At 40.6% G+C, this 14,766-nt stretch overlaps 1 protein-coding gene across 3 annotated transcripts in view; it reads right to left on the reverse strand.

Annotated features, from left to right (window-relative positions):
- The window catches only part of LOC111871057 (serine/threonine-protein kinase greatwall), a 31,718-nt gene that overhangs the window by 7,969 nt on the left and 8,983 nt on the right, over positions 1-14,766 (reverse strand). For all 3 annotated transcript variants that reach the window (XM_023863809.2, XM_023863810.2, XM_033754090.1), the window contains 6 exons: positions 11,115-11,262; positions 9,608-9,878; positions 7,489-7,605; positions 6,634-6,784; positions 5,634-5,747; positions 2,323-2,535 (listed from right to left, as the gene is read on the reverse strand). In XM_023863809.2, the coding sequence (XP_023719577.1) occupies positions 2,323-2,535; positions 5,634-5,747; positions 6,634-6,784; positions 7,489-7,605; positions 9,608-9,878; positions 11,115-11,262 (1,014 nt within the window). The remainder of the gene's footprint in view (positions 1-2,322; positions 2,536-5,633; positions 5,748-6,633; positions 6,785-7,488; positions 7,606-9,607; positions 9,879-11,114; positions 11,263-14,766) is intronic.

Below are 14,766 nucleotides of genomic sequence, written 5' to 3' on the forward strand. Positions count from 1 at the left end.
AAACTCTCACTGAGTGCATCACAAGCAGTGCTGGTATAATGAGGCAATGTGCTAAAAAAATCTCAAGTTTCATGTTCTTCTAGCTGAAGAAAGGTGAAGTTCTCCAGCACATGAAGAGAAATATTTCCAGTGGATATGTTATGAGCAAAGGAAAATGGCCTATAACTTTATTATGAAATAGGCTGCACCAAGCATTAATTTGCAACTAGCATGAACTTCTTTAAGTGTAAGGGTAGATAGTAAGGTGAATGGGGCTGAGTGTGCCCCCATGAGGATTATGACTGAAGTCTGCACTATCAACGATACAGCAACATCATAAGACTAGCAGGTGACAAAGCTGTGCACCACTACACAAATTCCAACCCCTTCCCCTCTCATCAGTTAAGTATGGGAGTTCAGGAGAGCACAGAAGTGTGTCATAAACTCTCAAGCAGTGCAATCGTCAAGCCTAGCTATGAGTACAGTCTCAAGCAACCAGAGACAAACGGCTGTAATACAACAGGGGAAAGGCAACAATGTAAAATATAAACCTTTGGGCTCCAAACTGAAACACACCCCAGCCTGATCCCACCTGGTAATAACTTCCATTTTTATTCTGAATTGTTTTTCAGAACCTTAGTCAGAATATTTCTCAATTATTTAAACCACAAAATTGCCATTACATGTAATTTCCTAATTATGCTGCTGGTTGGTAAAAGAGTGGCCACAGCTTAGTATGGTAAATATGCATCCATTTGGTTTGGTCAGAATTATCGTAAATGCTCTTGGGCCTACCACCAATTGGGAGTGGCCAGATGCAAGAGCTCAGACAGTGTACAGGTAGTGTGGCTCGATCTACAAGTCTACTTGGTATTTTCATTTCAACTTACTGTTCACTGTATGTTCATGTAACCGGTCTTTGGCTTTTTTAATGCACAAATTACTTTCTGATTTCTGTATAGTGTATTTTATTTTCCTGTTACCAGAGAATAGATTAAATAGCTTTAAGACTACATGAGCTAGTGCACTGTTAATGATCTACCTTCCTTAAGGTTGGCAGAAAACCAATACCTTTGTGTAACGAGTGTAGAAATGTGTAACATAAGTTAACCTTCATTTCGGTGTTTTACTTTTTCAACATGTGTAACAATTAACAAAAACATCCTCAAATCCTGTACGGACTTTCTGGACACCCTGTACTAAAATCATTCGTTGGTACATGAATTGTGAGGCTATGTGCACTGAAATGTCCAACAGCATGTCAAACAGCAGGTTTCTGTACAAGCTGCAGTGAATTTCAAATTGTCATAGCAACAGACAGATGTTACAACAGCTGAAGCAAGGTCCTGCACCACTTCCATCAACTGCTGCTGATGTAGGATGGAATTCCTCTTGTATCCTCTTGCATTACAGCAATAACTGGGGATGGGTTAATTAGGTTAACCAATCTCGCAGCAAAAATTTGAATACAATACCTCCTGAGTAGATGTCTGAAGTGTTACAGTTACATCAACCTGCTCATTATGTGTCATAAGTCATGAAAATACAAGTTTGCATCGCCACAGAACCTCAGATGTTAAACGTATGAAGATACACAGTCCTGGCATTATGGAACACAAAGGAAAGGCCTGTGCATCATTGCCAGGTGCCACAGTTTTGCAGTTCATATTCTTGATTCACATTCAGAAAGTCCAAACTTTCAATCCTGGCTTGCTTCAAACTATTGAGACCGATATTCTGCTGCATTATCAAGTTGGCAATGGTGACTAACTGCATCAAGCAGTGCGACTGAGCAGGCTGGGGCAATGGTAATGATCTAGAATGACATTCCAGAGGTGCTCAGTTCAAATCTCAGCTGGGACACCAACTATCCTACTGAGTTTGTCGTGGCTTTCCTCAATCCCTCCAGCCAAATGTCAGGCTAGTACCTCAACTACAACACAACTGCTTCCTTCCATATCCTTTCCAATTCATCATTCACCCATTATCTTACCATACGACACTATATAGCCTTGATACTGAGCATGCTATAACCCCTCCCCCCCCCTTCCCAAAAGAGAGGCAGATCGTTTCTTGAGGAGTAAAGTCATGCAGTTAGTTCCAAAATTCCAACCTTTCACGGAACCTGGAGGTTCATTTCCGGTTCACAAGAGCCTGCCATGTAACCAACAAAACCAAAACAAAATCAGCAGATAACTATGTACAGGCTGAATACAGGATCCCACAGAGGAATTTGGAACATGTTGATGAACTTTCAGTAGCTGAACAACTAATCAGCAGTTTATTGTACCACAGAGTTGCAGGTACAGTCTTGCTGCAAACCTTCTGAACCACATAAAGTACCTTGGAAGTAGACAGTGTCGGTACTGTCATCAGGCTGTGGCACGAATGGTGGTGTAGCACTCAGCAGATTGTTCCAATCAATTTCGGAAAAAAGGGACATCTGTTTCACTTGAGGAGCTGCAGGCCTCAGAGTTGGGTCCAGTGTGAGAAGAGCATCAATCGCAGAATGGGCAGGCTGTGAAAACTGTTCTTCTTCTTGTGGCCATGGGATGTCTGTAACAGTGGTGCCAGCAATGGCATAAGTGTCTGCAAAAGCATACACTTCCTCACAAAGTTCTACAAAGTATGCCTCAAATATCTTTTAATCTGCCAAAATAAAACGTTAAGTTACCCCGCAAATGAATACTGGATACCGATCCCCATGCTACATTTGTACAGCTGTAGTTATCACTGTGTGTTTTGGTCACTAAATGTCCACCATCACATAAACTCAGACAAAAAGACAGAACTCTAAGGGAACTCACACTATCCAACTCAGAACACAACTGGGCATAATAACGCTCATAAAGCCAAGTTCCTGCACAGTCTGTATGTAGTCTCTGTATAATTTTATGCAGGTACCCATCGGATGTTGGGGCACGCGGTAGTGTAGTTGGTTGAGGGGCTATGCTACAAGCCGGAAGGTCACGGGTTCAAGTCCCAATGAGGTCATTGGATTTTTTTCAATTGCCCTAATCCTTCCAGCCGCACTATGGCCCTGGGGTCAACTCAGCCTCTAATAGAAATGAGTACCAGGAATTAATTACATAATTTTCCTGGGGAGTAAAGCACAGCCAGCACGTAAGGTTGACAACCTTACCACCATCTTTGAGTCAAATGTCTAGATAATGTGGGACCCTCAACATCTCACAACCCTATGGGCCTTCACAGCCTGGTACAGGGATAGCTTTTTACTTTACCCATTGGATGTTGGTCCTTTAGTGATCAGAACATGTAGTGACCACTACATCTGTAGAACTAATGCTTGAGGGATGGTATATGGCATTCATTTGCAAGCACACACAAGCAGGATGAAATTTTAAATAATAAGTTCTGGGAAGAACTGCCTACTTTCCTTTGACATGACATGGACTGCACACAAAATGAGGTGTACAACAATTCTTCTATTGTTGTGTACTTGCTGCTGTAGAAATGTGTTTACTGAGCTGCCACTGTGCCACAACTGGGTACACACACATGCGCAGAAAGTAGGCTAACAAGAGAAGAACTGTTGGAGGCGTTTTCTCTGCAGTCCAAACTAAAGTTACATAAAGAGGACAGCTCATGGTCATGGTTAACGGTCAGTTACAGTGCACAGAAACCAGAGAGCTGGAAGACCTAATTACTGACCTGATTCCTAGCAAGGGCCATCACTGCGGCATTTCTCTGACTGCACTATTCCAGCTTTCTGGCACATCAAGTCACACATAACACACAAATATATAGACACACAGACACACAGCAAGGTGATATCATAAGCCTCTTTGCATATTTTCAAAATAAGGAATGTAGGCTAAAAATAAGTTACATCACACATTTAAATGCAATGATAGCGTAAATTTTAACATATATGATTATTCCCCCTCGTTGGTGTCTCCACCTTATTGTGGTGAGGGGGTTTGANAGAAGTTTGTGGTTGTACACAGCCAGCCAGCACAAAATGGCAAGCAAAAGCAGAGAAACAATTACAGCATGATCATATCCATAGGAATAAAACCCCACTCAGCGTTAACTGACATGCATGCACATGTGCACACAAATACACACACAGTGCAGGCTACAAGTGACAAAGCCAAAAATATGTAAATACAAGAACATGAGAAATCTTGCTAGTTTATCCAAGACACACTCAGACGTAAATGCTTAACCTTTACATGCTGGACTTTTGAAATGGTGGTAGCTTGAGCTGGCCAGAGTCATTTAAATGCCCCTTGCTGCTCTGCATTTAAATGTCCATTCCTGTTAGGGCGCTTACATTGTATTTATAAATTCTGTATCTAATACAATTTTTATGATAAATGAATGGAATTAACTTTATTTTTGTCAGGAAAGAACATAGTGTCACATTATAATACAGGTTTTGGAAACATTTATACAAAAAAGTTATACTCTATTTTCATTTTTCTCTTGTAATTTTGATGCATACTGTAAAAATTGCATCCTACTTTTTCACAGAGTAATTCTTCATCATAAAATCATTTCTGCTTGTAACACTTGAAATATTTTTCTATTCTCTGGTGCTATAAAAGTTAGAAGCAATAAAATCATTTGGTTCTCTGCTGGCAAGTTTCACATCTTTGTTGCACTCTTCAGATATTCAAGTCTTTTGACTGAAGGGCAGAAAAGTGAAAACATGGTAGTTCATGAAAGGTTAGAGGGAAAATCCTTTGTTCCTTATTTCAGTGTCAAGCGCTTTCATTGCATCTGCCAGAGAACACTGCCCCTACTAAAGTCGCAAACAAACATTTTCATCACAGCTGAGATAGCAAGAGCATTCAGTTTTCTGTGAGTTCATAGTAGTTTTAATATTGTAGTTTTGCTTTATCATAAAATGGCAATGAAACGTTGTTTGGAAGATAACGAAATCAAAAAGTAGATGAAGTGCAAGATATGTGATGTGGTACATTTTCGGGTGCTGCAAGAAGTACCATACAAAGGCAAGGGCTGAAGCCTGTATATACATCAAGCAGATAACTACAAAAATGGTACATACACTCAATTTTACTCTATTTAAAAATAAATATTTAGGATTGTGCATACACTTCTACTAGCAGAATGTGCATGCACTACCACTAGTGGCATTTAAATGCCCGAATGCACAAATCAGGATACTTTGACTATGACGACCATACCCATCACTGTATCAATCAGTGCACTTCAGACGTTAAAGGTCAAAATGAGAAAATAAAATAGAATCATAAGATAATCTTGCCAAGAAAATATACTAGAAAAATAAACACTAACCCAGTGCACAAAGAAAAAGAGACAGGGCAAAGGCTGCTTTCATTTGATGTCAGAAACAAGATCCAAACAATTTACAGAAAACATGAACTACAGTCAAAACTGAATTTGGGGGCACATGTTGCCTCTTTGGATTTCATGGATGAAAGAGGATGGGTCTTGCAGAACAGGGTAGCACCACATGGGGTCAGGAGAGGGGGAAGGAAAAGGACTGACTTGGAAAAATCAGAAACTAGTAATGCAGGCAAGAGGAAGGAGGTAAGGAAATCTTCACCAGTCAGAGATAACGGACTGGAAAGGCAGAAGAGCTGAAGAAAATGGCAAAAATTATGCAGTGAAGAGGTGAAAAAAATAACATGCAAAATTATTACCTCTGTTGAGAATATTATTGAAGACATCTTGGGGTGTCCCATCATTGAAGGGTGGAATGCCCGCCATAAACTCAAACAAGCACACACCCAGGGCCCACCAGTCCACTGCCGCCCCTGCATTACACAAAAAGAAATTTGTTAATGTGTCCCTGTGTTGGCAAACAGGGAAAGATACTGTGAAATGTCTTCTGGGATGTGCTGCTGCGTTATCCAGCAGATGTCTCCTGAAGTTTTGCGGGAAAGTCACATCCCAGAACAAACTTTGCTGAGGCATATCTCATTCCTAAATCTTTGATTAAAATATCCTGACTCAAGACATATGAAATTACACTCTCAGAAGATATTTCACATGCAATCAATCTCCTCTTATTTCGAAATAAATAATGTAATCAGATATTGATTCACTTCTGGAGACTCAGGCCCTTCCAGGATGCTCATCACTTTCAATGCATTTGTCCTCTCTCAAAACAAGAGAACTATTTGGGCATTCAGAGTCATCTGGCATCAGCTGATGTCTGTAGCCACTGTTCTGATCTTCTCACAAAACTAAATGTGCACATGTCCTGTAGTCCTGGGTAATGTTAAATCAAACTTGAAAAATTACTGATTTAAGAACTTACCATAACATGGGCTGTAAACACAAAATAAGATGTCAGCACCAGTTCATGGGGCAATGCACATTGGCTGTGTGGTGGACAAACTGGCAGGTATTTCTCTGAGCCCTTTAGTTTTTCCCTTTCAGTTACCAGTTATGATAAGGGGCCCATTTGAAGGCCATTCTATCAAGAGCCTGTCTCATCCCACTCCTATAACAGGCCTATTTGAGGTCACAGTACAAAGCTACAGTCTCACTGGACTCCTATTAATTCACTGATTGGTGCAGACAGTTTCAAAAAAATATCATTATACACATAATGCAAACATAGAAGAATTTCATATGCATGTCAATTAACAAATAGAACACTCAATTCAGGACAAGTCTCAAACCTGCAGTGCTTACCATGTTCTTGACGTAACAGCAACTCGGGGGCCAAATAATCTGGTGTACCTAAGATGCGGTGTTCACTGGAAGGCTCGCCTCGTCGGACAGACTTTGGTGTGCGGTATGGCGTACGATTAGAAGTGAGAGGAGTTGTCACAACAGGGTTACTCTGTCGGATAAAAGCATTACATCTTAAAGAAGAAACTCTTGATTACAAAGCCTGATATAACTCCATGAAGAACATCAGTGCACAAGTAGCTCAAAGTTCAAACTGTGTGAGATTTGAAGTTGTGCCTCAATACACAACAAAAGGAGAAACAATTACAACACAGATCCTTAACCAATCATATAAAAAAAAAGGGGGAAACAACACTGCCTGGACCTCACAGGACAACAAAGAACACTCCAATCTCCTGTTTTCACAGAAGAGGCACGGAGACACAAACCTCAGCAGTTCAAGATTCTAAGTATTAAGAATACTAATAATATATTTTTAACTTAATTAAAAATCTTTATACAAAACTGTAAGCTTATGTACTATGTTCTATGTAATAGTAGTTCCTTAAGATTTTGTTATTGCCTTCTGAAGATGGTAACAACTGACCAAAACAGGTAAAGGCACAGTCACAAGCTGGTAACAACGTGAGCATAGAAGCAAAGGATGGTGTTGGATCCGTCACCAGGCAGCAACTGGTGAAGACACAACAGACTGAGAAGACTTTGTATCTGCTGTAGTGAACTGCAGTGTGTGTGAATTAGTGTTAGCACTATACATAGTTACTTGTAGTTACAGTCTGTAAGTGTTCAATAAATTCAATTATCACTCCAAACCCCATCTATATTCACTCATACATGTGACAATATCATACTCACAGTGTGCATAGAGATGTCACTTTCATGTTTCTGTGACAAATGAAATCGTGTCATCTTGACACCAGACACTGGAGTAGACAATGTAGCGCTCCACTCATTTTTCAATACTCCCTTTACCTGAAACATGATGCAAACAAAAAACTGTGCATTGTAGTTACATAAAAAATGACAAAACAATAAGCATTCATTACAAAGAATAACTGGGTTTTTGGACTTTTTTCATTGTCCAGTATTCTAAAAACTAGAGAACACAGTATTTCGGAAACTGGATCTGTTTCCGTCCTCAGGTGAGGGGGGAGACACCTACTCTACTGGGTCCCTTAGAAAGACCTAGCCTCAATCACTGGCCTCCCTCACCCGAGGATGGAAACAGATCCAGTTTCCAAAACGTTGTGTTCTCTAGTTTTTAGAATACAGGACGATGGACAATGCCCGAAATCCCAGCAATTCAGTGTCATACACCACTGTCAGAACCCTTTCAAATCTATTCATTAAAAAGTATGTCAGTCTTGAATAGTGACACTGTGCTGCATGACACCAAATAACAATCTAGTTTTGCAACTCATCAATAACATCAAATGGACGGGACACAACAAAACTTATTGTACTGATAGTTCTATAAAGTTCTTCGCACAATGAAATTCATCCACAACATCTATACATTCAGTGACAGATGAATGTTGAATCAGAAAGAATTTTGAATGAAGCAATTGTCGCCTGGGGAATTAACCCAGCATCTGTTTGAAAGAACTGAGGAAAACAATGAAAAACCTCAGTTAGGACAGCCAAAAACAACCTACTTGGTGCACCACATTTAGCTGTCATACTCATGATATCACATACCGCTTCAAATAAAAGCTGTCAGTGTTAATGAGATTAATATTTTATGACAGGTACAACTTCTTGCGCAATCAGTGAATTTTGAGAAATTCAGAGTTTGATTGGAGCTTCATGATAAAAAAGAGATTATGTTGACCAATATGGACCAAGAATAACTTCATACAGACCCCACCCCACAATACAAAAATTTGGCAGTTTCAGAGACGAAACATGCAGACAAACAAGCAGACATGTCCTCCCCTTCATGCTTTCATGTGAAGCATAAAAATAACAGCAGCAAGAACTGTGGCACTACCCATTCCAAAAACATTGACAGAACAGTTGGCAATGCAAGAATGACATCAAAGCTGGGCATTTCCTTGTCAGAGCCATGCTACAGCTCAGATGGTTGCAGATGGTTTCTGATCACAGAGACCTTGGTTCAATTTTAGATGACTTGATATGAGAACCATGCTGGACAAAGCGGCAATGAAGCAGCTTCTTTTCTGAGTGTTCCCCTGACCCCTGTTAATCACCATTCCACCACTGTTCCATACTATCTACCACCACCCCTGAGGGGTGTGACTGCCCTGACAAGGCAGCACATTATCATATCCTTTTTTAAGCCTAGGGTTTCTTCTCTGAGCTGGCACTTGGGTTGCCATATAATCATAACAAGAGTGCTGGTTTGGACTATGGACTGGATGGCCAAAGAATCCAGAATTTGATGCCTGGCAGTAGCAAGATATTTCAAGATATGTATCTCTTGTATGAAGTGTCTAGACTGATTCTGCGGCCCACCCAGTCTCCTATCCAATGGGTGCCAGCAGCTGGGGTGTGAAGTTGACTATTTGACTCTGTTTAGTGTCAAGGTTAAGAAACTTACAGATATATCTAAGGCTGCGCCATGGCTCAAGCGGTTAGTCGCTGGCTTCCCACTGCAGCGGCCTGGGTTCGATCCCGTGTCTGGTCAAGTGGGATTTGTGATTGACAAAGTGGCGCTGGGGCAGGTTTTCTCTGAGTACTTCGGTTTCCCCTGCCAGTCTTCATTCTACCAATTGCTCCGCAATCACCCTCACCTATGATCTGGGGCCGGTACAATAGGCCAGAAGTGGCTGCAGTACAAGGGACTTAGTCCCACCCCACTAGCAATAAAAAAAATACCGATATAACTTCAGAAAGTAGTGCTTAATTAAGCACAGAGACAACTTTATCTTTAAGAACAATGTCTTCAGATACTAAGGACATGACCCAAGTAAATGTGGTACCCTTTTAACTTCACTGTGAACAGTGTACACACCTCTCTCTTGCTGATGATATCCATTTTCATGAAGTCCTTCGTGAGAGCAGTGTGTTTCGCGTCTTGTCTCTTTGGAGTAATGACTGAAAATCTCTTGGGCGTGCTGTTGATGATGTCAGCCAGAACACCACGTTCAGGAGACAGCTTCCGCTTGGTGCCACGCAGCTCCCTGGGGCATTTGAAGTTGATGGTGGAAGATGTGCTCCTTGACAGATGGACTGGCATGGTGACTGGACGGGAACGTCTGTTACTGCCTGGGGTCTTTGCAGATCTGAGCAGAAAGCATCACACGCTAGAGTTGCAGAAGCCTGTTGTGGAATTTTTAGAATATGGGATTTGAGGTTCTCATGGCATTAAGTATGAAGAACACTATCTTCTAGGAAGCAGCACTGTGCACTTTACTTAACAGTTCATCAACATATCAGATAAACATACTGCCTCCATCTTTTGTTTCGAAGAGTATGCCAAGGAAGCAGCCACTGAGTTCTGCTTGCTGGTTGTTTACTTGATTTACTCTTTGACATGAAGATGGAGGCAGTATGTTCCTGAACCTTGACTCACCCAACCAATCCTTCATTACTTCACCCACACCAGGTACAAACATCACCCACACTGGTCTTTCAGGCTCAAAGTGCTGGACCTCTGTCACTCATTTCCTCAAACTTTTTCTTGTCCAGTTTATAGTGAAAGACCTGATTAACAAATCTCTGGAGTAGTGGCCTTTCTTATACAAAATTGAGGTCCATGGGGTTATGCAAAACTATATCAAGAAAATGTTTACTCCTTGTAAGACTTACTGCAAACACCTAAGTAAAAATATATTCTCATATACATGTTATATTAGAGAATACAACGCACAAGAGAAGGACACATCACAAGACGCAGTATACACAAAATATAGGAAGAAAGACTCCCATAGTGGAAGACTGATATAATACGCAAGTTTGAAATAGGACGTATAAGATGATAAATCTTAACAAAATTTTAATATATAAATTTTATTACAGTACATGACAAATATACATTTTAAATCATTTTATAAACGACACATGATGGCGAGCAGTGCAATAGTTTAACGTAAATAACACACCTGAGGTTGGCACAGTGATTCCGAAACATGTACTGAAGTGACAAGAGAGATTGTGTGCACTAGAAGACAGTCAATACATACACATCATGGACGTGAATCAGTGCAACAGGATGCTAAAATACAACATTATATTTGAGAAAGTACAGTGACAGAGTGACACAGTAATTGAGGCCCTATTATAACCCATAAACCACCTAAATTTCTTATTTTAGTTGCTGAACTCTGCCAAATTCTATGCTCGTTCTGCTGAGAACAACCAGGTCTAAACCATGGACAGTACATTATTACCAGTGTTCTGAAGAAGCCTGCTACTGACATCTACACTGACTCAATTCCATTCTTCTGCCCTGAAAAGTAACACCGTAACAGACTACAAGGCATTACCTCAAATCTTCCATAGAACATATACTTTCTTACCCTGGAGTACTAGGCCTAGTCATAGGAGTCGCATCTACTACAGGACAGCTGGAACATGTGTGGTATGAATCAAATGCGTCACTACTGTCGGCAGATGAGAATGGAGTAACACCCGAGATGCGACGACTGTTATCATGCTGAGACACACCTGTGACAGAAAGGCATGAACCATCTGTAGGTCATTTAATTTACTGTGTACTGATAACCTTTGAGGTCCAAACCAAGTATGTTTTGAAAACAAAATAGCAGCATTATTGCAATGAACCCCAGTTGTTCACAATCTACTTTCTTGCAGGTTAGTTTACAATGCTGTCAGCAGCTAGATTGCTGATATGAAGACTGATGAACTGGAAAAGATTTCAAAGAAAGTGGTCATGGCCTAATCAAGATACTGGAGGGACTGAGGAAGCCCACAAAATCCTCAGTCAAAAGAGCTTGTGTCCAAATGATGATAGCAACCAAGCACATCCCAGATAAGAGTCAAGAATATTACTGTTATGACTACCATTTGTAATGAAGTCTTGCTGCTTATGTAACTGACCATATTTGGGTGTATAAATGTGCTATCTTTGATTACCTTAATGCAAATCAAATTAATTCAATTGTTTCAGAATAACTTTTGTGCATCCATCACCAAATTGGTCCAAGTGAGCTAGTCAGATTCTTTAACTTTGGTGAGTTCTGCATTTAGATGTAAGAGAGAGGGCTTCACCAGTAAATTGGAAACAGGAGACCAGAATACAGGGTCAGTCTTCCTTTTGGAATTCTAAGTTCTAACTTTTAGAGGAGTGTTTCCAGGAAAAAAAGCACCACATAGATTTAGGGCAATGACACACGGAGTGGTTTTCGCCAACTCAGCCGCAGCCTTGTGACAAGGCATACAATGCACGCCGACTCAGCAGCCGTGTCAGAAACTTCTGAGAATGTATTCAATCTATGGAGCAATTCTTCAAACCGCTCACTGCACCGCCTGCAGATGACAGGCAGAGTCGGCAAATCTGCCACCTGTTGGCAAGCACCACCTTGTCTGTTTTACCCCATCTGATGCAACAGAACTATGCATTGAGTCAGCAAAAACCACCCTGTGTGTCATCGCCCTAAAGTACTGGAACTGGCAGTCAGCAGTCGAATTCTCCTACTCTGAATATCACTTGCTTTTGTTTCTAACTGGGGAATGCAAAATGTTTGTGTACTCCTAACTGTTAAACCAGCCAATCAAATTCTGGAGGGTGACATCCTCAGCTAAAATTTGTGAAACAGGAAAGATGCCTTTCTTCAGAGAAGCTAGGTTTAAATATTCCATATATTTCAGTGAATGAGTTTGGACATGCCTGAGTGTTATCTGGCTCCAAATCCTAAATCTTCACTTTAGTAAGCATTTTGGCTTTCAAGACAATAAACTCAGTAACTAAACACAAACAGTCTTTTGGAAATGTTCAAAGTGGTTGAACTTCCATCTTCCTAATATCATAGAGAAAGAGTGAACTACTGTGTCTGTATAACAATATAAGTCAACTGATAAGTATCCAGTTGAAGTGATACTTTGCCTCCTGACTGAGTGGACTGGTGCCAGCTGAGTGTGCACCTGCTAGCCATTCTGAGTTATAGCCTGCTAACATGACTGGGACAGAATTAAGTTCCCACCATGGCTGAGCTCAAGCTGTTAGTCGCTGGCTTCCCACCGCAGCGGCCCGGGGTCTGGTAAAGTGGGATTTGTGGTGGACAAAGTGGCGCTGGGGCAGGTTTACTCCGAGTACTTTGGTTTCCCCTGCCAATCTTCCTTCCATCAACTGCTCCACAATCACCCTCACCTATCATCTGGGGCTAGTACAATAGGCCAGAAGTGGCCGCAGTGCAAGGTACTTAGTCCCACCCCACTAGCAATAAAAAAAAAGTTCCCAACTTACTTAAGATAACCCATCAAACCTGCTTGTGAAGGCAGAGTCCAACTTAAATCTTTATGAATATTCCATACCCTGGAATCCTACTGACGCCCAGTCTTCCTCATCATTAATTCCCAGGCCCTACTTTAGCAGTTAGAATAGTCAGTCCACACCATTCTTCTAGTAAAACCCATCATCACCCCTACACCACCCCCAATGGAGTCCTAAAGGGTGCCTATGGCTAACTTAAGTGGCAACTTAAAGCTGGCTCCAAGAATGATTACACTTACTATGTTCATGGTACAGTCAGGAACAACTGTGCAGCATGTAACTGTCTGTCCTTAGAGAGAACTTTATTCTGAGTGGACGGACTTTAGTTAAACATAACCAAACGCTCTGCACTAGCAAATGACCGATATTTTCACCACACAAACCTGTACACGTTTACGATCTCTCACACTACGAAATTTCATAAAAATAAATCTTGTAAGATTTGAGGTTTTCACGACAGTGACCATCAAGAATGCCATCTTCTAGGATGTGGTGCCGTGTAGTTATTTGGTAACCGCTGTTTCAGAGGAACGTATTGCTTCCATCTTCAGGGTATAAGAAATCCGCGAATGATGAACCAGCATGAGCAGGTGTCTGTTCATCACTCACAGATTTCTTATACCCTGAAGATAGAGGTGATACATTCCTCCGAAACGTTGGTTAACACAATATCTACATGGCGCCAAATCCCAGAAGATGGAATTCTTCAAAATAAAACTTGTTTGCCAAACCGTATGACAATTTAGCACAGAATCTATTTCTTCAAATCTTCATATGTTCACATTTATTTCATTTTCTCTTCTACCAATTGTTCAGCTTTCCATTAGTAAGAGTATCAATATTTATTCTTATTATACAGATAAAAAATTATGACAAGTGCGTGAGATGAGGCAGTTACATTACAGATTTGCATTTTATTCAATGACAACATTTTCTGGCTATTACATTCACAAGTGATACTGATAATCCAGGGATCTCCCCCCTCAAGGTAATAAAAGTTCTCATGTGTTTGTTAATTGTCCTATAATATGATGAGTTTTCTTTGACTAAAATTGTTTTTCTTTTCTTTTGTGTTGCCGTCGTGCCTTATGAAAAATACAAATTCAAGTAAAGCTACGGCAGCACATCCAGGAAACTAAACCTACAGATTAAATAACAATAATGGCAAACTCCAAAACAACAAGAAAAGAAAAAAAACAAAACAAAAGCTAAAGTGATCCTTGAAAGATGGCAATTAACGCATCAGAGGAACTAACAGCTCACAGGAAAAGCCAACCATTAACTCCTTGACTGGCGCGAAGGGTATTTAAATCCCACCCCTGTCCTGGCAGGCCTTTTAAACATTATGTCGCTAAGATGCATGTGCTTACTTTTTTCTAAATAACTTCAACAAAAATTGGTTTTTAAAAATGAAATTTTCAGGAACTATTAAAAATACAATATTTTATGCAATAAATGTCTTTCCATACCTTTTTAGTAGTTTTTCTTCGTGTGATAAACATTGAAACATGAAAGTTTGCAGAGAGCCACACCACAGCTTGCACACATGACACTTGTTTCTTTTCTAATCTTATGCTTAGCACACACTCGACACTTTCTCATGGCACCATTCTTCTTATTGTTACTGGGAGGAACATGGACCATTTTGTGAACTTTCAAGCCACCCTCTAGACGATTTTCTGGGTCTTTCACTGGTGGTCTTCTCAAGGTCGCGGGCG

Source organism: Cryptotermes secundus, unplaced genomic scaffold (genome assembly GCF_002891405.2).
Source record: "Cryptotermes secundus unplaced genomic scaffold, Csec_1.0 scaffold73, whole genome shotgun sequence".
NCBI classification, from domain to species: domain Eukaryota; kingdom Metazoa; phylum Arthropoda; class Insecta; order Blattodea; family Kalotermitidae; genus Cryptotermes; species Cryptotermes secundus.